This window comes from Amblyomma americanum, chromosome 2 (assembly GCF_052857255.1).
Source record: "Amblyomma americanum isolate KBUSLIRL-KWMA chromosome 2, ASM5285725v1, whole genome shotgun sequence".
Taxonomy (NCBI): Eukaryota; Metazoa; Arthropoda; class Arachnida; order Ixodida; family Ixodidae; genus Amblyomma; species Amblyomma americanum.
Window position 1 is genome coordinate 166,563,531 of NC_135498.1, and position 22,312 is coordinate 166,585,842.

A 22,312-nucleotide genomic window follows, 5' to 3' on the forward strand; every position below is an offset into this window, starting at 1 on the left:
ACACAGAGAATGCTGAAACACTTCACCCAGTTTTCTGAACCCTACAAGACCCTGCATAATGAACAGCAGCTGGTAAAAGCAACCATGGTTGACAAGAATATCAAGTAAACACAAGTTATACAAGACCTACTCCAAATGTCATTCCTACACACTCATGCTTATTACACACTCCCGACCTTATTTCCACCTACCACCACCAACGCTATGTCAAAACAGTACACAAGTTCTTCGACCAGTATGAAGAATGGGTACTTTTTCACCGGCACGGCATCATTACAAGAGGAAACAATACCAATAATTAGCCACAACCGTCAATCACAGTTCTCAAGAACAATGTGCTAAGCAGAACAAAAACGTAAAACGCAGTGGCCATTGTTGAGAGCATTACAACAACGTGGGAAAAGTACTTCAAAACTGAAATCCTCCATCAAGCACCTCAGAGGGAAGGCCACCAACGGACAACTTTTGAGCACCTGCTTCAGAAGCTGCAGAAATGCCATCACAGCTTGGCTACTAGCACCTGTGAAACAGGCTGATATCACTGTGTGCAGTTCACAGTCAAGTGGCCAGGGTGCCCGATGCAAGCACCAAGCATTCATGCCGAAGGTGTCTGGTAGCCATTTTCCAAGATGTCCACAGCCGACACCTGTACGTTAAGTTCTGTTGACTTAACTTGTGACTGGAGGCCGATACCCTTCACATGCTACTCAGGTAATGCAGTAAAGTCGGAAAAGAGAAACACTCCTCACACTTTCCCCACTCCATTAGGCTGTTTGTAACGAAGAAAGAGGTGGAGCACAGTACTGCAAGATTGTCACAAAATTCGACGCATATTAGAAAGAAACGGGCGCAGCGCATAAGCAATCGCGCCCGCGCGCTGGGAAATAAAACAAAAAAACAGCAGGGAAGCAACCCCCGGAGAGTGCGTAGCTTTGCGCGTACTGCTGCCACTCAGCTCGCCGGCGCGGCGCCGAGAGAGGCATGGCCGCGGCGACGTCGATTTCTCTAGATTGTCTGAGAAGTTTCTGCTTGTTGTCGACGGAGAGGGCATGACCTTGACCGCAATAAAGTGATACCCTTTCCCCTTCGCTCTTGCGTCGACGACTCCGCATCGCGAGAATGACCTAGATTTTTCTGGACGGTGATTTCCGCGCTCGACCAATGGGGTCGCGCGCCCGGCACGAGAAGGAGTTTGTGCGGTCGAAGCTGCGTGCATGTGCGCACCTGCCTTGGCGTGAAGCACAAACAGACGTGGTCTGCGCCTATAAATGAGGGGCTGCAACCACTGTCTCTTAGCCCGAGCCGCCGTTTAAGCTTCTGAGAAGCGCACCCGCTCGACTCCCGGGAGAACACCACTCCCCAAGCCCGGACCAACGAGGCAATGTGCGCCAACCTGCGGGACGGCCCCGTCGAGCTCCTCAGGTCGTCGGACTGTCGCAGTGCCGGTGATCAAATCGTGTTTTGGTTGTTTGTCTCTCTATGTGTTAGTGCACTTTAGGTGCAAAGATTCTGTTGAATTGTGACCTCTCTCTATTGTTACTTTGCACGAGTGCATTGTATTTGTAAATCACTTCGTATCTGCTCGTATGAGTGATTGTGAAAGCCTCTGTATAGTCTCTCAGCTGTATAAACTTTGTTTTGTTTTGTGAACCTTTGGCTTTGAACCATTCCCTGGCTTGCGACCGGTGAACGCTGGGCACCAAACGACCAACCCCCTTTCCACTTGGTAGCTGGTCTCCGGCTGAGGTTGCCATGCTGAGTCGAGGGCATCTCCTTTATGACTGAGACCGCTACCCCTACACGCTCTAAGGGTGTCTGGGAGCGCAAACAAAAGTGCGCGAAGTGGTAACATATTCTGGCGTCCACGACAGGACGTTTGGTGCTTTGTGAGCACAGAGAACGGAGAAAGAGTATGAAGGAGTTTACGAAGAGGTCGTAAACGAGTGTTTACCAGCAGAGCGATATTGTGAGGTGCCGCGCTGGAACAGTTATTGAGGTTCACCGTCTAGAGGTACGTCTTTGCCTTGACATGTTCAGTATCCGAAAATGAACTTGAAGGAACTAGTTGAGGTTGGCACCTAGATGGGGATGTCCGGGGCTGAACTACGGAAATGGCTAAACCAGGAGAGAGAGAAGGCTGAAAAAGAAAGGCAGAAGGCTCGAGAAGCTGAGAAAGAGAGAGAGAATTCGAACGCGAAAAACAACTGCTTGCCATGAAGCTTGAGCTACAACGTGCTGCGAACCACTCAGCGGAAGTCCATAGCACTAGAGAAGAAGGCAGCGGCCTGCGGATAGATGCCAGCAGATTACTTCCCAGGTTTGATGAAAAAAGGGACGATCTCGACGCGTTCCTCAGGCGATTCAAAGGGATCGCGGGAAGTCAGAATTGGTCAGACGGTGAATGTGCTATCGTTCTTAGCACATGTCTCAGCGGGGAAGCTCTAAGCGTATTCGGGTGACTTTCTCCGGACGATGCTACAAGCTATAGCAAGGTAAAGGCCGCCTTGCTTAAGCGATTCCGACTCACCACCGAGGGATTCCAAGATAAATTCAGAACAGGGAAGCCCACAGATGGCGAAATGGCAACCCAGTATACGGCAAGATTAAGTCACTACTTTGATCGGTGGATAGAACTTTCATGAATTGCACAGGCATACAGTGAACTTCGCGAGCTACTCATCAAGGAACAATTCCTGAGTAGCCGTCACCCGAGCTTGTCACTGTACCTGAAGGAAAGAAGGGCCAAGACTCTCTGCGAAATGCTAGATCTTACCGATCAATTTCTTGAAGATGAAGGAGGTACAAATCTGGCCAAGATTAAGAATACGAATTCGGACAGCGCGGGAAAAACCGACAGCCGTGATGCCCGATTTAACCCAAAGGCTCCACCAAAGTGCTATGTGTGCAGCAAGTCAGGCCACTGCGCATCTAATTGCCGCAACACCGCTACGAACAGTAGCCCAACAGTTTGTTTTAAGTGCGGCCAGAAGGGGCACAGAGCCGCAGTTTGTCCGAACCCAAGCAAGCCCATTCCCCAGGTATCGTGCATACGGGCCTCCTCACGTCACCACCTGGAGGAAGATGAAAATGGCTTTGCAGAACTAAGAACGGCAAGAAGGTACCAGTCGTGAACGCCATAGTGAACGTGCTACCGGGAGCCGAAATGAACAGAATGCCTGTCCTGAAAGGGAAGGTAGGAGAAAAAACAATTACAGTGTTGCGAGACATGGGAAGCAGCGCTGTAATCATAAAACGAAGATTAGTGAGAGATAAGGATCTCACTGGAACGAAGAGCCTTGTGCAGCTAGTGGACAGCTCGTTTCAGCGCTTGCCGGAATCTGAAGTGCATGTGCGGACTCCGTACTACAGCGGGAAACTAACTGCACTGTGCATGAAGCGCCCATATACGACCGCATATTGGGCAACATAAAGGGGGCAAAATTTCCAAAGAGCCCATAAAGTAGCCACGAGACAGAGAAATCCGAATCCTGCTCTTCGGAACGGCGCAGTGAATGCCGAGCGAAAAATAAGTGGCGAAGGAAGCGCGAGTGTGCTAGCTCAAGAAAAGGAGCAGTGAAGAAGACAGTCAAGCATGAAGAACGGAAGAGTCCCGCGGAGGAACATTCCAGGGAAGAAAACATTTCCGCAGGAAGGGACGGGCACTGCAGCAGAAAGGTGTGCGAAGCCGAAAGAAAGGCCATGGAATGGTCACAAGGAAGCAGCAAAATGCGAAAGAGAGACAGCACAAGAGGGCAGGGTGTCCGGAATTTCTGCTAACCTCAGCTTAGCGAAGGTTGTGGACATTCATCGTGCTGTTGGGCACATTACTTCAGCTGCCTGTCGATCACGGAGGAAAATTCTGGAATGTGACCAAGAGGGTATTCACACCGGTCAATATTGTGAGCCTGTGTGTTTTGACGCAGGGGCCCTGGAATCCATTGATAGTCTTGTTTGTGTGTGCATACCTAAGCGCACAATTCTTTTCCGAGTCGGAAAATTTATCTGGAGGGTTCAAGTGGGGAGAAACAGAAGCCCACGTTGACCGAGAAAAAGACCCGCGAGTCGAAGAGACTCTAGTTGCGACAAAAGGCAACTGTGAAGGTCCTTACGAGCGCATTACGGAAGTGCAAGTAGGAAATGTATGTGGAAGTATCGGCTAAAGTATGCATCGTACTTGTGTGCTCCCTGTGTAATGTTGTACTAATGTGTTGCCGAGTTGCAGCATGTATTGAAGTAAATCTTTACTGTTGTCAAGTGTTATGTGCGTGCAGGCATCATTGTATTGATGTGTATTTTGACATTCGCCACTGAGTTTGTGATTGTGAACGCAAGCATGTGCGCACGAATTTTGTGTTTTGTGAATATTGTTGCACAATATTCTTAAAGAAAGGGGCAGTGTCACAAAATTCGGCGCATATTAGAAAGAAACGGGCACAGCGCGTAAGCACTCGCACCCGTGCGCTGTAAAATAAAACAAAAAAAGTGGGGAAGGACCTCCACAGAGTGCGTAGCTTTGCGCGTACTGCTGCCACTCAGCTCGCCGGCGGGGCGCCGAGGAAGGCATGGCCGTGCGGGACATCGATTTCTCTAGAATGTCGGAGAAGTTTCTGCTTGTTGTCGACGGAGAGGGCATGACCTTGACCGCAATAAAGTGATACCCTCTCCCCTTCGCTCTTGCGTTGATGACTCCGCATGGCGAGAATGACCTAGATTTTTCTGGAGGGTGATTTCCGCACTCGACCAATGGGGTCGCGCGCCCGGCACGAGAAGGTGAAGGAGTTAGTGGGGTCAAAGCTGCATGCATGTGGGCACCTGCCTTGGCGCGAAGAACAGACGCGGACCGCGCCTATAAATAAGGGGCTGCAACCACTGTCTGTCAGACCAAGCCGCCGTTTAAGCTTCCGAGAGGATTCGTCTGCCGGCTGTTGAGGTAGTCGGACGTGCGTTCGACGAGCTTCGTCGACATCGGAGGTTGCGAAGCATTCAGGACCCTGGGTACTAACCTTGGCTGGAATCAACGACAGGGGACGCCCGATCAGCGGATTCACCGAATTTCACAAGGTCGGACTGTATTTTCCTACATTTCATGCCCGTGAAGTCGTCACATGCCACATGGGACGCTAAGCCTACTAAGGCCTAGGGGCAACACGGAAAACAAAAAGGAGGTGACCGAGGCCTGACGGCCCCGCTAGGCGACTCCGTACGACATGGATGTCGTAGAAGGGACGGATATCGATCCCAGCGAATTGAAAATCCCTGGACAGTGGTTCAAAGCAAAAGGAAACGGGAAGATAGTCCCGGCGGAGACGGACAATGGTGGCCACGTGGACAAGGGCCAAGATGAGCGGAGACGAGCGGCGGAGCGGAGAGGCGTAAAGGGAGACAACTAGCGGCGAAGTCGGTGGAACGGCAATTCACAAGAATTCCAAGCGGCTTTGAGAAGATCGTTATGAGACCTCAGGGGGGTCTCGAGCAACTGCTGAAGCACAGAGGTGCTTTCCTGGCTGATGCAATCAGCAAAGCGGCCGGCACCAACGAAAGAGGCATGAACGACATCATAACATTCAATACGAAACAGCAATCCATCCTCACTGCTACGGAGGACGAAGCGAAAAGAGACAAATACGCAGCGGTCAAAGAACTCACGATAGGAAATGAGAAGGTGGCAATAAAAGCCTACGTGGCGGCACCGGAGAACAGCGGCAAAGGCGTAATCTACGACGTCCCATCCTTCTGGACGGAGGAAGAAATCATGGAGAGACTCGAATACTTCAAAACGAACCCCTCAATCCTAGGGGAAAGAAGACTAGGGAAAGACTCCAAGGCTGTACTCATTCTCTTTGAGGACAGGAAGGTTCCGTGGCAGGTCTACCTCTCACCCGCACTGACTAAGTGCGTACTCTACAAAAAGAGATAAGAAGTTTGCTATGCATGTGGCCGTATGGGCCACAGAGCGGACGTATGCCCGGACCCAAACAACAAGAAATGCAGACAATGTGGAGAGAACCCGCAGGAAGACCACCAATACAAGACCAAGTGCCAGCTCTGCGGCAAGGAGCATTCACTTGGCGACAAGAAATGCAGAGATATACAGAGCCCCGTACGAGGTCAAGAAAAGAATATGGGAGAAGAAGATCGAGAAACAGGAGGAGCTGCAAAGACAAGCCCAGCAACGGGAGCAGGCCGCGGACAGAGTTAAGGAGCTCCGCAGGGACGGCAGCTTCCCAAGGTTGGGAGAAGACAAGAAGGACCAGGCGACCCCCAGGAGCCAGGAGGCCCCCAAAGAGCACAGAAGATCGAGGTCCAGGGACCCCAAGAACCCCTGGGGCAAGACACGGAGAGACCCGAACAGGGACCCGAAACAAGTACACTTTGGAGAAGGGCCCTCCCAGGCTAAAGATGATAAGGATAGGGAGATCGAACAGCTAAAAAGGAAGGTAGAGGAGCTTCAAGGGCTCCTAGCCAATTTTATCAAAGAACAGGAGGATAAGAGAAAGGTAAAAATGGAATCCCCCTCTCGCACACAACTAGCACAGCCAAAACAGATAGTCCAACAGGTCACCCCCCCCCCAGCACCCAAACCGGAAGCAATAGCAGGTGAGGGGATGAAGGAGGCAGAAACAATCAGGAGACCCCCGCTCAAGCGTAGGGGGGAGGAAGAGGCCGACATATGGGTAGCATTCAAGAAAGAGGGAGAAGCCAATCGGTCCACAACTAAGGCAAATCAGGCAGAACTCAGAGAATTCATGGCACGAGTGATGCTTGCACAAAATCAAGCGCAAGAGAACGGAAACCAAAAACCCGAAAGCCTAGTCACAGAACTACAGGCACACAGAGAGTAGAACTGCAAGCGCAGAGAGCAGAGCTACAAATGCAAAGAGCTGAGCTGGTTGCCCACGCGGAGCGGCAAAAAAACGTTGAAGGAATTCTAACTCAGCTACAACATGGCCAGAAACGCTCGAAATAATTCCGTAATTTGGCAATGGAACTGCCGAGGGTTCCAACGCAAGCGAGCGCTACTGCAGCAATACATAGACACCCTAGAAGAAAAGCCGCTGGCAATAGCGATGCAGGAAACCGGTCAACTAGCAACCCTCCCAGGATATCAGGCATTTCACAGTCATAGAGGAGAGAAATCACACGTAACGACTCTAGTGAAAAGAAACATAGCGACAATTGAACACGAAATCAACTCTAAAGACATAGAAGGGGTTTTAGTAGAGATGCTCACGGGGCGAAAGGAAGAGCCGAGCCTCTTTCTCTTAAACATCTACTCGCGACCAAAACAACGGAGTCAGATTCAGGGCCATCTTTAGGAACGCCCTGAAGGCGGCGGGGAGAAATCCCCTGATTATAGTGGGCGACTTAAATGCGCAACACGAGGAGTGGGGCTACCGAAGAAGAGACAGCAAGGGCAGGCAGCTATGGAAGGACATACAGGAGCTAGGTTTTACACTACACACCGACCCAGGCTGCCCGACCAGAAGAGGCAATAGCGCGATGGCGGACACCACGCCTGATCTGACGCTCTCCAAGAACGCAATAGCGGTTACTTGGGAGAATACAGAGCAAGACTTGGGAAGTGACCATTATATAATAGCCACAACATTAACGAAAGGGGTGAGGGAAAACCGGCTAAAACAGCCGAAAGTCACGGAATGGGAAAGATTTAGAAAACGACGGGGGGAAACCTCGATCGGAACCATCACGGACATTGGGGATTGGACAGATACACTAGAGACACGTCACCGAGGCGACGATATCTTTAGAGGGTTCAGACGCTCCAATAATAGCCAACAGCAGGCTCCTCCACATGTGGGAGGCAAAATGTGGCCTAGAACGCAGACTTAAAAAGCAAAGGTGGAATCGAAACCTCAAAAGAAGAATAGCCAGACACAACCGGGAGATCGAAACGTACGCGATGCAACTTTGCGAGCAAAACTGGTGTAGCAGGTGCGACGACATGGAAAGAGGTATGAGCCTAGCAAAAACGTGTAACATTCTGCGACACTTGCTAGATCCAACCAAATCAAAATCTCAGGCAGAAATTAGGCTAGCCAAAGCGCAACATGTATATGATGGGCCAGACGAGGATTTTATGGAGGGAATCACAAACATACGTAGATGTAACTGGCTCAATCCTACCAGAGTATAGGGGGCCTTCCAGAGAGGAACTCGATGCGCCTATAACGGAGGCAGAGGTGAGAGCAGAGATAATTAAGCTCAAAACGAAATCCGCTCCGGGCCCGGACGGAATCACAAAACACAATGCTGCGGAATCTAGACGACAAGTCGATCACAGCAATTACGAACTACATCCAGCAAGTGTGGGAAAAGGGTGAGCTCCCCAAACAGTGGAAGGAAGCTAGTATTATACTAATTCCTAAACCAGGCAAACCACCAAAGCTGGAAAACCTTAGACCGATCTCTCTTACGTCCTGCGTAGGAAAGTTAATGGAGCACGTGTGAAACAGAATTCGCGCTGGTTGCGATTTTGCCCCGCGGCGGTTAAGCCCGGCGACGGGGCTCCATCCTAAACATCCGCGCCTGCACCCCCCCCCCCCTCTTCTGTCTGGTCTCCGACCGGGAGAAAGCAGTTGTTTGGCCGATGACCTCTTGTACGTTCGTCGCAGCCTCTGATTCGTCGGCCCCGGGCTGTCCGGGGACTGTGAGAGAGGGAGATGGGGACGCTGCGGGGGGGACTGTAGAATGCGGCGGAGGGTAGTCGGAGTGGAGATTTTGGATGTGGCGGTGTGCTGGCTAACCGCGCGTGTGTGTGAAGTGTCAGCCGAGAGGTGGTCGGCTCGTCGCGAAGTGTCTGGCCAGCGAGTAGCGACTCCGGGGACCCGGCAGCGACAGCCCGACGCCATCTCGGACCGGACCTCAACCACCCGAACAGCTAAGCCCCGCCACTCCCGCCTTTACGAACTCTATCCTTAATTCTGTCCTTAAAAAGTGCTTTGTATACTTGTATTTCTTCTCATCTGTCATCTTAGACTTTGTGTGCAGAATCTAAAACTTGTTCTGTCTGTTCAGTTCCCATGTTTTGTTGTAATTGATCACATGATAAGTGTTGTTCCGCTTTGCTAATTAAATTCCTTCACCCTTATTACCGACTCCTGTGTCGTGCCTCCGGTCAGCCGCTGGTCAGGCGTGGACCTATCGCCGGTTAGCCACTCGGTCCTGCTTAAGGTCTGGCACCTGGGTGGAGGTGTTTGTCTCTCCTCCCCTAGAATTGGTATCAGAGAGTGTGGAGCCCATTGTATGCGTGCTCCCACTCCGTGACAAACTGGCGTCCGCGACAGGACCCTGTGCTAACCCTGACTGGCTCTGACCGCGAGACAACGATACAGACGTATACGGTTTTTTTTTTTTTACTGCTGGTGTGAACACGATGGCGGAAACAGAACGCTTAGTCGCACTCGGTAAGGAGTTGGGTCTGGAGGGAGCAGAGCTGCGCGAGTTCCTGAGGGAAGAGAGAGCGGCGGAACGCGAGCGCCGCAGGCTGGAAGACGAGCGAGAGAAAGAGCGTGATGCGCGGGAGAAGGAGCGCTCTGATCGAAAACTCCAGGAAATTGATAAGGAGATGGCACTCCTTCAGTTAAGGGCGAATTCCAACATTAGTGGCAGTTCGGTCAGCGAACCGAGCTCGTCGACGATGCCAACCCGAGCGCTTGGAGTTCGTCCACACAAGTTGATGGCCCCATTTAACGAAAAGGGTGATGACCTGGACGCGTATCTGACGCGGTTTGAGCGGGTGGCGGAAGCCCAACAGTGGCCACGGGAGCAGTGGGCCACTGCGCTTAGCACTTGCCTCACAGGAGAAGCATTGAATGTGTTTGACCGAATGCCGGCTCCTGACTAGAATGACTACGATAAAGTGAAGCTTGCGCTGCTCCTCAGATTTCGGTTGACAAAAGAGGGATTCCGCCAGAAGTTTCAGAACGAAACGCCCAACGACCACGAGACTCCCTCGCAGTTCGTGTCTCGACTGGGGAACTACTGGGGAAGATGGATAGAACTGTCGAAAACAGACAAGACATACAAGGGGGTGAAAGGGCTAATTTTAGCCGAGCAATTGTTGGAAAACTGTGCGCCTGCAATGGTGACGTTTATAAGAGAAAAGCGGAGCACGGACCTGAAGGAATTGGTTCAACGAGCAGATGAATATGTGATGGCACGAGGGACCATCAACTTTGGCCGAAGAGGCTCCAAGACGGATAGCCTGGTCGCTGGCCAGATGACCGAACAGCCGCGTGGCCCGGGGACGCGTTCACGGTGATACATCTGCTCGCGACCAGGGCACATTGCGGCACAGTGCAGGGCGAACCGTGGCCCTCCAGTGCAAAAGAATCAGACACCATCTACCTCCGGGAACGTGTCTACATGTATTGAGGATGGCTATTTAGAATTGAAGGGTGGACAACGTGTCCCGGTCGTCAGCATGACTGCGTTGTCAGGGGCGCCTGACTTGCCGGTCGTAGAGGGCTTGATCAGTGGAAGGAAGGGTCGAGTGCTCAGGGATACAGGTTGTAACATGGTGATCGTCAACCGCAGCTTCGTGAAGGACGAAGAAATGACCGGTGACTACCGGATCGTGTACTTGGTAGACCGCTCTGCTAAGTTCTTGCCTGAGGCCCGCATTCATATCGACACCCCATACTACCGAGGGGAAGTTACAGCGGGGTGCATGGAGGAGCCCCTCTTCAACCTTGTCCTCGGAAACATTGAAGGGGTACGACGTCCAGGAGCACCAGATACTGAGTGGAAACCGCAGAATTCGGAAGAGACAGAAGCTCCTCCAAGGGAGCACCATGATTCATGCGACAAGTGCCCCGACCAGGTTACCATGCCCACGGCGGCGGTCACGACCCGCCAGCAAGCGGCCCGACAATCCCAAGGGGGATTCCGTAAGCTACGGGCGCCTGCTACTCTCCCTGATGTCAGCCCTGACCAGATGAGGCAAGACCAACGGGAGGACAGTAGCCTCCTAGTTTGCTTCGAGGCAGACAAGCAGAGAAAGAGGACGAGGTGCAAGGGAGGCAGTTCGTTCACATTCGGTCTCCGGGATGGCCTGCTGTACCGGGAGTACGTTCCAGGCACCGGAGCGGAGACGACACAGCTCGTGGTGCCCCAGAAGCATCGCGAGAAGGTTCTCCAGTTGGAACATGGGGGGCTGATGGCAGGGCATCTCGGCAGAAAAAAGACAACAGACCGCATTCTCGCAAACTTCTTTTGGCCGGGTTTACAGGGAGATGTGAGCAGGTTTGTCGCATCGTGCGACATATGCCAGAAAACCGTGGCGCCCTTGGAGCGGGTGCCTCTCGTTGACACCCCCTTCAGCAAAGTCGCTGTGGATATAGTGGGACCCCTCAAGCCTACCACACGCCGAGGCAACCGCTATATTCTGACGTTGATAGATTACGCCACCCGATTTCCAGAGGCAGTAGCCCTGCCAAGTATCGAGACAAAGAGGGTCGCCGAGGCACTTCTGCATATATTTGCACGGGTAGGAGTACCGGAAGAGATGCTCAGCGATCGAGGATCAAACTTTACTTCCGAACTTATGGCTGAGGTGGGGCGCCTTTTATCTCTGCGGCTGAAAACGACTCCCTACCACCCCATGGCGAATGGTCTGGTGGAGAAAATGAATGGCACCTTGAAGAAGATGTTGCGTCGGATGTGTGCTGAACAGCCCAAGGACTGGGATAGATTCATCGAACCTCCTCTTTTCGCTTACCGGGAGGTAGCCCAGGCGAGCACGGGTTTCTCACCATTTGAGCTCCTTTACGGACGCAATGTGCGGGGACCGCTTGCCATCTTACGAGAATTGTGGACGGGCAGTAGGATTGAGGAAGAGGTGAAGACAGCTTACGAGTATGTCATTGACCTTAAAGAAAGATTGGAGACGACGTGCCAAATTGAGGGAAATCGCCGAGGCTGTTTAAACATCCCAGCTGGAAAGACAGCCAATCCAGCACAGGTAGGCTATCCTAAACATAGTAGGACTACAAACAGACAGGGGTATCATATGCAAAAGAAGCAGGGCATCCCAAGAATAATTAGAGAACTTAGGGTGGATCCTCTCCCTAGGAATATGCACCCCACCTTTCACATGGAAAGGAGGGAGAAGAGAGCTGAGGCGCTAGTCAGGCGCTTCAGCGAGGCAAATGAGAAAACAGTAGCATACACGGACGCGGCGAGTGGCAAGCTGGGAGCGGCGGTAGCCTCGGTGGTGGATGGCCGGGGTGAGGCAGTCTCATCAGCAACCATACGCAGCCGCAATCCGGAGTCAGCAGAAGAAGCTGCAATAGCGCTTGCTTGCGTAGGGACAGAAGCAAAATTCATAGTGTGCTTCTTCGATTATCAGTCCCGGACTCACCGCGGACTCGCCATGACGCCAGACCGACGCTCGTTTTTCTCCGGCAGGGCGCGAAGCTCCGCCCACCAGTCCGCTGCCTGCCGGAAGCGCGCTCGATTTTCTCCGTCCGGCTCACCGTGGACTGCCGGAGCTGCCGGCACCCGCACGAGCCGGCAGCTAGCAGACGACGCTGCCAGAGACGATAGCAGACGATCGATTCACGCGCCTGCGCATTTGGCGCCTCTGCGCTCATTTACGCGCGCTTTCGCTCCTTTGTTTGCTCCTTTGTTTTGACGTGAATGGTTGCGCGACATGGCTGCTGAAATCGTTGTGCTGGACGGAGTGCAGACGCTCGCGTACCCGGAGCTTGGCCCGGACGGCATGCCCGTCTTTGAAGAAGGATTGCCGGTTTATGTCACTGATGGTACGTACTGCTTTTCATGCGTTTGCCTCCTGCTTGGACTATCATAATTCTTGTCGCACTTATGAGCTAAGCATCGCATTTGCAGGTGGCGTTCGGCTGCGGCTTGCAATTCGCGAGCAGGAAGCTGCAGGTGCAGTTGGCTCAGACAGCGCCGAATCTCGCGAGCAGGAAGCAGCAGCTGTCAGCTCAGACAGTGCTCAGACAGATGAGCTTTGGCCGAAGCAGAAGACTCTGCTCCTCATTCAACTCTATAAGGAGTTCAAAGAGAGCCCCGGGAGGCGACTAAAGACCAAGAAACAAATGTGGGAGATGCTGGCGGCGAAGATTACCGAGGTTTTCGGAGGCAACCTGACACCAAGTCAAATCGAAAATAAGTGGCGAACGCTAGAGCGGGGTTACAAGCGAGTGCGGGAGCACAATTCTCGTTCTGGTAACGACCGTAGGTCGTGCGAGTTTGAAGAGTGAGTCCACTCTCATGATTTTCCTCTGAGTTGACACGTATTTAAGCATTAATTCGAATCACTCCTTTAAAACTGACGCGCCTGCTAACGTAGGTGGGTGTCATTTGTTATGCCCAGGGAGCTCAGTGAGCTGCTAGATAAAAGCCACGCCGTGAACCCGCCGTGTTTGCTGGGGCCCGGAGTTGCGCGGACCCAAAGCGAGTAAGTTTATTACTCTTTATCGCCCAATCACTGGTTTTATTTAGTCATATATGTTTCTTCCGGGAGTTGAAGCAGTCGAAAGAAACGTCAGAGAAATGCTGGGATTCTGATAGTGATTATCCGGGAATTTTCGTTTACTCTTCTTTTTTTTTTTTGAAGTTGGTCGATAAATTTGAATAACTGTTCCGTAAGCCCACTTAGTTTTATCCTCACAGTGCTAATTTATTTAGTTTTTTTAATTTATTTTTCTCCTCACCTACAGTGCTAACACGAATGAAATTTAGGTTGTCGATACTCCTTTAAAGAAGCACTATAAGGGTTTTTATAAGTGTTTTTAAGCTGTAAATAATGGACATAGCTAGATTCATGAAAAAAAAGATAAGTTTTCTTCAAGATCATTCAATTAATATCAGCTTTACTCAAGTGAGCCTTTTTCATTGGCACTGAACATTTACTACCTACATTTACTATCATCTCTGCAACCTGCTCCCGTCAGCGTTCAGCAGAGTCCGGCTTCGGCAGTAGGAGACGAAAGCACCGGTGGCAGGGATGTACCCGTTGAGTGTCCATCCCAAGACCGACCAACTGCTGCAAAGAGGGTCCGCCTGGACTCAACACGTGCCGTGGTACAAGGCTTCTTCAACCACCTCCGCGAAGTTGAACAGAACCGACAAAAAAGGCACGAGGACCGCATGGCTGCTCGCAGGCAGGCCCACGTTGAGCGTCTTGCTGCGCTCGAAAAATTTGCTGCAAGATTCGAGCGTCAGCCACCAGATGTTGAGCCTGAAAATGAGTAGGCTAATTGCTTACAGTTTGGGTTTGTTTTCTTACAATTACAGGGTGACAAATAAGGCAGCTTGACTGGTCCGTCTCCCTTATTAAGGCAATCCGTGATTTGTTCCTCAGTTATATACGTTGCGTATTCGTAGTTACTGTTTTGGTTTGTTGCTGTTCAATCATCTCACGCATAGAGTTCCATGCAGGAAGTACAAATTTTATTTCCATTTCTGTTTGCTGTCAGTTTACATTGCACTGTGACTTCAAACGGTATTATTTACATGTTCAATAAAAATATTGCACAATAGTTTTGGCTCAGTCTTGAGTGCATATCTGAAAATATTCACTGGGGCACTTCACATGCAAGTTCTGCACAAGAAGCCTCCGTTGGACTACCGCACAGATTTTGCGCTATGCTGTCCCTTAAAGCAACAGCAAAAGCAGGTGCTTCGTTTGTTTCAACGGAATCAGTGGATTCAACGTCGGCGTCAATGTCTGTGGCATCTGGCAAATCCTCCAGTGCATCAGCACGGCACCTTGCCATATTGTGGAGCACACATGCTGCCAAGACAACATACGCAGCCTTCGATGTATCCCACACATCTATGTAGTTCAAGCGCTGAAATCGAGCTTTGACGAGGCCAAATGTACCTTCAATGACTGCTCGTTGCCTAGTATGGGCACTGTTGAAAGTAGCCATCCATGGCTGCCAAGCTCCTGTCTGGCGATATGGAGGCAGAAGCCATGGCAGTAGTGGGTAAGTTGCGTCTCCTAGCAGGTAGCCGCCTGGAAATGATGCAGATTAATTGTTACCATGACCCTGAGCTATTGTATATACTATGCAAAAATAGCACACAAATTCTATGCTAAATATTTTGATCCTTGAAAGACCTTTCAGCCACTCTAACCACAAACTGAGTTTTGGTTTGCAGTTTTTGATGCTTTAAAATTATTTAATTGTACTTTGACAAATGGGTCGTGATATGGAGAGAAGAGAACGGTCACTAAACAATGTCAACTCGAAATGTTTGAAACAACACCCCGAAGATGCATTTGAAACAGGAACTGGGACAGAGAGTCAAAAGTGAAAAAAAAAAAGAACATAAAGCCCCTTCTCGCACTCTTACTTGTGTGTGGCTACACCCCCCCCCCCCCCCCTTTTTTTTCTTATTCTCTTCATACTGTTTCTACAAAGCGCCCTTAAGTTGCCAAGTTATAAAATGCTCCTTACCTTCGCATTTCAAAGCTGCGTCCTCGAACAGGAAGCTGTGCCGTAGGACTCGGGCGTCATGAGCACTCCCAGGGAAACCGATGAACACATCCGTGAACATCATGTCCGCATTGCACACGCCTTGCAGTAATATTGAGTGAAATTTCTTCCTGTTGTAGTAGCTCTCTTCCGATTCGGTTGGCCTCGAAATGCGAACATGGCACCCGTCAATTGCGCCGATCACGTCTGGCAGGCCAGTTGGCTCCCCTTGGCGAGTTAGCAGAGCTCGAAATGCTCGCTTGTTTCTCGCCTGCTCTTCTCGATCCAGCCAGCAGATCTCCCGTGCACTTATGGACCACAGAAAGTCCAGTACTCGGCTTACAGCGACATGAGCCGTCGACTCACTGACATCAAACTTGTCAGCGATCTGATATAGCGCCCACTGCGTCCCGATGTAAGTAAGCGCTATAAGAACAGTCTTCTCGGCCGATATTTTTGGCCTCCCTCTCAGGCCCTCGGGATAGAAACACGAGCGCTGAAACTCCTCCACTAGAGTAGCTGCTGTAGAGCGAGAAAGGCGAAAAAGCTTGCTGAACTCAAAATCCAAGTAGCGCGGCACAACCTCTTCGACATATAATTGCACTCTGTGCCGGTTCTGCCGTTCCAGTTGTGCAAGTAGAAGGCACATTATAAATGTGTCGCCAAAATCCTCCTCGTCGGAATCTTCCGAGTCGGAACTATCGGACTCCAGCAAGTGGTCTGCTCCGAAAAGCGCGCCAAATTCCTCGACCGGCATTCTCGCGCCCCTCCTCGTTTTTTTCTGACTGCTGACTGCGCCGACTGCCCGCGGACGGCCGGCTGGCACCGCTCGCACGTGATCATGATGTAGCTTCCTGCTTGACAGGAAACTGCGAGCTGCCCGAGGACTATCAGAGCCCGGTAAATCGAAGAAGCCCAGTTAGCGACAGCAAAACGGCCATATATAGCTATGGTACACGTAGGATTTCACCAGATGCGGCGCGGATACTAACAGGAGGAAAGATAGACAGGAAAATTAGCCTCGTATGGGCACCAGCTCACACGTCAGTTCCAGGCAATGAGGCGGCACACGCTCTGGCTCGAGATCTCTACTTCCGAGCAGGAGCAGAACCGCCCGACTGCAAAGAACTAGACGAGAGACTGTAGAATTACGCGGAAATAACTGAAAACTACAGATTACAACGGAGACTAGTTCCTCCACCGGACAGAGAGTTCGGAAATAAAGAGGCGACGATCTGGCGCAGATTACAGGCAGGAAATTACATTAATCCGGTCTGGGCATCGCACGTCCTCAAAGACGAAGACATAGATGATAAGTGCAAAAAATGTGGAGAGAGGGGGACCCTCGATCACGTAATTCGGGAATGTGTAGACTCCCCAGGGGCTAACGAAGGAATTAGTAGTAGAGAAGCCTGGAAGACCCTTCTGCGGAGCATGAACCTCGTCAAGCAGAAGCAAGCCATTCATCTGGCGGTGGAGGCCACGAAGAGCCAGCAACTCTTTGCCTGCCTTTAATCGCGGGGGTCCCGGCCCCTACCCCCTAGGCCTGCGTGACGGGGGTAGGGAGTAGGGGGCCTCCCTTCTGATGGAAATAAAGGTTTTTGGAATGGAATAAGCTTCCGAGAAGCGCGCCCGCTCGACTCCCGGGAGAACACCACTCGCCCAGCCCGGACCAGCGAGGCGACGTGCGCCAACCTGCGGGACGGCCCCGTAGAGCTCCTCAGGTCGTCGGACTGTCGCAGTGCCCGGTGATCAAATCGTGTTTTGGTTGTTTGTCTCTCTATGTGTTAGTGCACTTTAGGTGCAAAGATTCTGTTGAAATGTTATCTCTCTCTATTGTTACTTTGCACGAGTTGCATTGTATTTGTAAAACACTGTTTGTGCTCGTATGAGTGATTGTGAAATCCTCTGTATCGTCTCTTCGCTGTATAAACTTTGTTTTGTTTGTGAACCTTTGGCTCCGACCCATTCTCTGGCTTACAACCGGCGAATGCTGGGCACCAAACGACCAACCCTCTTGTCACTTGGTAGCTGGTCTCCGGCTGAGCTTGCAACGCTTAGTCGAGGGCATCTCCTTTGTGACCGAGACCACTACCCCCACACGCTCTAATACCGCATTTACACGGGCACCCTTAACCATGGTTAAGTAAACTGCGGTTACCCTTACCTATAGTTAGCCACACTCACACGGAAAGCCAAACAGCAGTTACGCCACTAACCACAGTTACCGTAAACCAAGCTGGCTAACCTCCGTTTGCGCTTAACCGATAAAATGGCGGCATCCGCGGAAGGCATGGCGGCAGCAGCAGCAGTGTTGCAGGAATCGTCCTCTCAGAGGCGTGTCAACTGGCCTGATGTAACAACAGCGGCTTTGATTTGCATCTGGGAGGACCAGCTACCCGCTGTGCGTGGAAATACGCGCAATGCGCGTATATACGCTGCCATAGCGGCAGAGCTGAATGCCGGGCTAGCGCCGGGCGAAGGCCCCTACACTGCAAAGCAGGTGAAACAAAAAATGGATAATCTGAACAAAAAATACCGGTAAGTGCTACCTTTACTCTCATTGCATTGCTCATTTAGCGCTGTTTTTATGGCGCGACGTCAGCCCCACATGTGCGGGAGCAGTGTGTTGGTTCAGCAACGTGCAAACTTTTCGCCGTCGTCGCGTATTGTTTACCTCGCGAGCGCCCAACATGTTTCAATTATGTACTCATATAAGAACTCAACGAGTGCCTCATGACAGGAGCAGCGTATGTTTCACTCGAAACATAGCTCCAAAAAGCCGAGAGACTGGGACAGCTACCTGACACCGTTGCTCTTCGCATACAGGGAGGTCCCACAGGCAAGCTTGGGTTTTTCGCCCTTTGAGCTTTTGTATGGGCGACACGTGATGGGACCCCGGGACATTTTAAAGGAGCTTTAAACAAACCACCACCCCGACGAGGAAGTGAAAACCACATATCAACATGTATTCGACCTCCGAAATCAACTGGAGGAAACATGCAAGCTAGCGCACGAGGAGCTCGAAAAGGCCGGGGCATGCTATGCAAAGGTGTACAACCAGAAAACCAGAGAAAGGCTATTTAATCTGGGAGACAAGGTCCTAATTTTGCTGCCTACCGACAACAAGCTATTGCTTCAGTGGAAGGGGCCCTTCAAGATGAGGCAGAAGAAAGGAGAAGCCGACTAAGTCATCGAGACAACCGGTGGGAGGAAGATTTTCCACACCAAACTGCTTAAAAAGTACGATCTGCGCGATCTGCGGCATCACAGAATCCGACAGCGATGGGGCCATTCGTGTTCCGGTTTTTGAACAGTCAGAGGGCAAGTGAGATGTGAAGCTTTCTGATGATTTGAAGGCAGATGAACAGAGGCAGCTCCGAAAGGTGAGAGCTAAACAGCAGAGTCCTGCACTGGAGCTTGCTGCTCCAAGAGTACCAGTTCAGTGTCGAGCACATAAAGGGCAAGGCCAATGTCGGGGCTTATTTTCTTAGCAGGGTGTGAAGTTCTGCACGGTACTCATTTGCACTGTTAAACATAAACCATTATGTACATACTTATGCTTACTTGATTTGTGTGCTAGGTTTATGTAAGGGGTTATGTTGTGTTCTGCATTTTAAATTGTTTATAAGCCTGCATGCCGCCTTTTGTGGGTCTACAATATTATGTGATAATATTCCAAAAGTGGGGGCCCGTGCAACAGAAGGGGCGGCATCTTTAAATTCACTTATGCTGATATAAAACTGATTTGTCCGCGTTTCTTTAAACATAGCATGTCGATGTAGCCTCTATGTGTCTATGGAAGAGCACGAGTACGTGCACGCTGTTTCAGTCGTAGTTTCTTCTAGTGGTGAAACCCCTTCGCACTAAACATGCGGGGGTGCACGTGCTGCTTGTTCTGTCTGCCTTTTATTTTGTGCCAGCTCAAAGTCACCCCTACTACTGCCAAAGTCTTGAGCTGCTTTTGTATATTCGTATTTTTTCCTACTTCAAGATGGCGGCCATACATTGTCAAAGTGTGGGTGCCTACGTGACTCCTGTTTTGTGTGTGAACTACTTGGTGCGTTTTTGGTGTGTTTTTTTTTTTGGACACAGAGTGCTTCGTCCGCTAACGACCTAAGCCTTTAAATAGGGGCCGAATGGGCACGAGCTTCAGTGCGCTCCGCGGAGGGAAAAAAGCCGCCGCCACGCACTCCCGGGATCCCGAGCCGCCGTACCGCATCCTTGAACCCGCCAGCTGCCATGGAAGGTCCATCGCCTTCGGGGGCCGCCCAGCCTGTGTCTTTGTGGATGGACTGCCACCACGCTCCCCGGTCAACTGTATGTTCGCTCTCCTTCTGAACTTTCTTTTCAACTGTCGCTAATTGGACTCGCTCCTTCGTCGTGATCTCCATAGACAATCTCTTATTGAAATGTATAACTTAATTCAGTGCATTTAAGGCGATGTGGGTTTTTCCGCAGTCCGTGGCAACTGCCTTTAAAACTGTCCATTCCTTTCGTGTAAAAGCTGTCGTATTCCTCATATCGATACTATAAAGGTTGTTTTGTTATTGTTACCTCAACACGTCTCTGTCTCATTCCCTGCATTTGCTTACCAGCTACGCCGGCATCGAACGGCCACCCCCTTATTGTCATGACTTGGTGATGACCTCGCGTGACCACCGAACCCGTGACACTTATGTACAGGTACCTGAAAACTTTTTTAGCCCACTGCTTTTCTCAATCGCTCCTCAGATGCTATCTTACTGCTAGCTTCTCTGCTCTCGAACAACGCCCATCCCATATCACCCTGTACTCCCTGATTTGGTGCATTGCCATGTGCTCCCAAAGCTAGCCTCCCTACGCCGCGTTATTTGATTTCTAACTTTTCTTAAACATCTGGTCTCATGCACAGGACTGCATTGCTGAAAGTCAGACTAGGAACCATCACACCTTTCCAGACCCCTCTTACCACTTCATACCTACTGTAATGCCACAGTGCCCTGCTTTTCACGACAGCTGCATTCCTACTAGGTTTATTCATTACATATTTTTCATGATTTGTCAAATACTTAGCACCCTTATTTATCCACACCCCAAGATACTTGTACTTATCCACTACTTCTAGCATGAACTCCTGCACTCTATGCTCGCCGCCCTCATCATTAAATATCATGACTACAGATTTTTCCTTACTAAACTTGAAACCTAATCTATCTCCCTCTGTACTGCAGATGTCTATCAACTTCTGCAAATGTTCCTTACTGTCAGCCATTAACACTATATCATCTGCATACACTAGTCCCGGTAATGACTGTTTAATCCATTCGCCTTGTTCGAAAAAAGAAAGTTTGAAGCCCATTCCACACTATATAGTTTGGTCTCTAACCCTTACTATAGGTACAACATGATCAACAAAGGAGACAGAGGACATTATTTTTGCCTAAGCCGCCACTGTATTTTTATTTACTTATTTATTTATTTCGTTACTATCAGGGCCGTTGAGGCATTACAGATGGGAGTGGTATGTAATCAATCAAAATCAAATACGGAAGGAGAGATATTAACATAGATGATGAAGAAGCGCAGATTTGAATGCTTCTGGTTCTGGGATGGAGACGATGCAGGCGGGCAGGTGGTTCTAGTCTGAGCTGGTCTTGGGCAGGAAAGAATTTTTATAGGCCCCGATACATTTTTTTTACATTTTATAAGCGCTCTGTTACCTTTATATATATCTTTTAAAAAATTAATTACTCCATCTTCCACTTCCAATGTGCCCAGTATGTCCGACAAATCCTCTTGAATAACGTTGTCGTAGGCTCCATTGATATCTAGAAATGCTAGCCATAGGGGCCTGTGTTCCTTTTCAGCAATCTCTATACACTGCGTCAATGAAAACAGATGGTCCACCAACCTCCTTTGTTTCCTGAACCCATTTTGTAGCTCCCCTAGCACCCCCTCCTTCTCCACCCAAGCCTGCAGTCTGCCGATTATAATCTGCAACACCACCCCGTAAACCACAGATGTCGCTGTTATGGGACGGTAGTTGTTTATGTCAGCCTTGTCCCGCTTACCCTTATATATCACATTCCTTCTGCTTGATCGCCATACATCAGGGGCTTTGACATCCACTATCATTTTGTTCACTACCACACAGAAGAGTTGCAAGAGCAGCCCCAGTGGCTGAAAAATGTACTACAAACAAGGCCAAATTGCAAACCAAAGCCAAAACCTGAGTTTCTGATCAAAAACTTGAGTTTTCGCAAGCATCCGAAACGAAGAGGTGCAACACTTTTCCAGTCGATGTAAAGAACAAAGAAGACAAAAAATTATTTTTGAAATCGCGAATAAAGGAATTCTCTACCAGGAAATAATGAAATTCTTGATCAGATGATCACAGAATATCAAAATCGAATTTTTTGACGGAAAAAAGTCTCACCCCACCTTAATGTCGCAACACCAGCAACAGCGCGGCCGCTCAGGCAGGCGGGGTTCTTCCCGGGGAATACCAGACAACAGCGCAACTGAGGTGACTGCTCTCCTAATGACATCGCAACAGCTACAACAACGCAAAAAGGAGTTTAACGGACGTTTACGGGCATCGTCTCCTCCATGCGACGCACGGCGCAGCGCTTACCTTGTAGGCTACCAAGGCGCTGGTACCTTCTGAGGGCGCGGCGAACACCATGGCTCGCGATGTAGTACTGCCACTGGTTTAGTCCGTGGGTCTGGCAAAATGTACTAATCACACAATGGAACGCGATGTCATTGAGCTCCTTTACACATGTGGTGGAATCTGCCGCGAAACGCATCGGCTTCGTCAACTGAACGACCGCGTAGAACGTCAGCAAGCGCGTACT

At 50.4% G+C, this 22,312-nt stretch overlaps 1 protein-coding gene and 1 long non-coding RNA gene across 5 annotated transcripts in view; one reads left to right on the plus strand and one right to left on the minus strand.

The window, feature by feature from the left end:
* LOC144121956 (uncharacterized) overlaps window positions 1–22,312 on the minus strand; it is a 75,125-nt gene extending 52,813 nt beyond the window's left edge. For all 4 annotated transcript variants that reach the window (XR_013312753.1, XR_013312752.1, XR_013312754.1 and 1 more), the window contains exon 1: window positions 22,090–22,312. This is a non-coding gene — a long non-coding RNA (uncharacterized LOC144121956). The remainder of the gene's footprint in view (window positions 1–22,089) is intronic.
* On the plus strand, window positions 12,357–16,339 carry LOC144121955 (uncharacterized). The gene is made up of 3 exons (XM_077655427.1): window positions 12,357–13,246; window positions 13,364–13,447; window positions 13,944–16,339. Exons 1-3 carry the CDS (start codon window positions 12,774–12,776, stop codon window positions 14,242–14,244), a joined length of 858 nt encoding a protein of 285 aa, XP_077511553.1. The 5' UTR covers window positions 12,357–12,773; the 3' UTR covers window positions 14,245–16,339.

What these genes read in the sequence shown, in the direction of transcription:
- LOC144121955 (XM_077655427.1), top strand. Translation starts at nt 12,774, where the DNA reads ATGTCACTGATGGTACGTACTGCTTTTCATGCGTTTGCCTCCTGCTTG. An exon ending in AGGTCGTGCGAGTTTGAAGA is followed by an intron (nt 13,247 to 13,363) that starts GTGAGTCCACTC and finishes TGTTATGCCCAG; the next exon opens with GGAGCTCAGTGAGCTGCTAG. An exon ending in GTTGCGCGGACCCAAAGCGA is followed by an intron (nt 13,448 to 13,943) that starts GTAAGTTTATTA and finishes TGCTCCCGTCAG; the next exon opens with CGTTCAGCAGAGTCCGGCTT.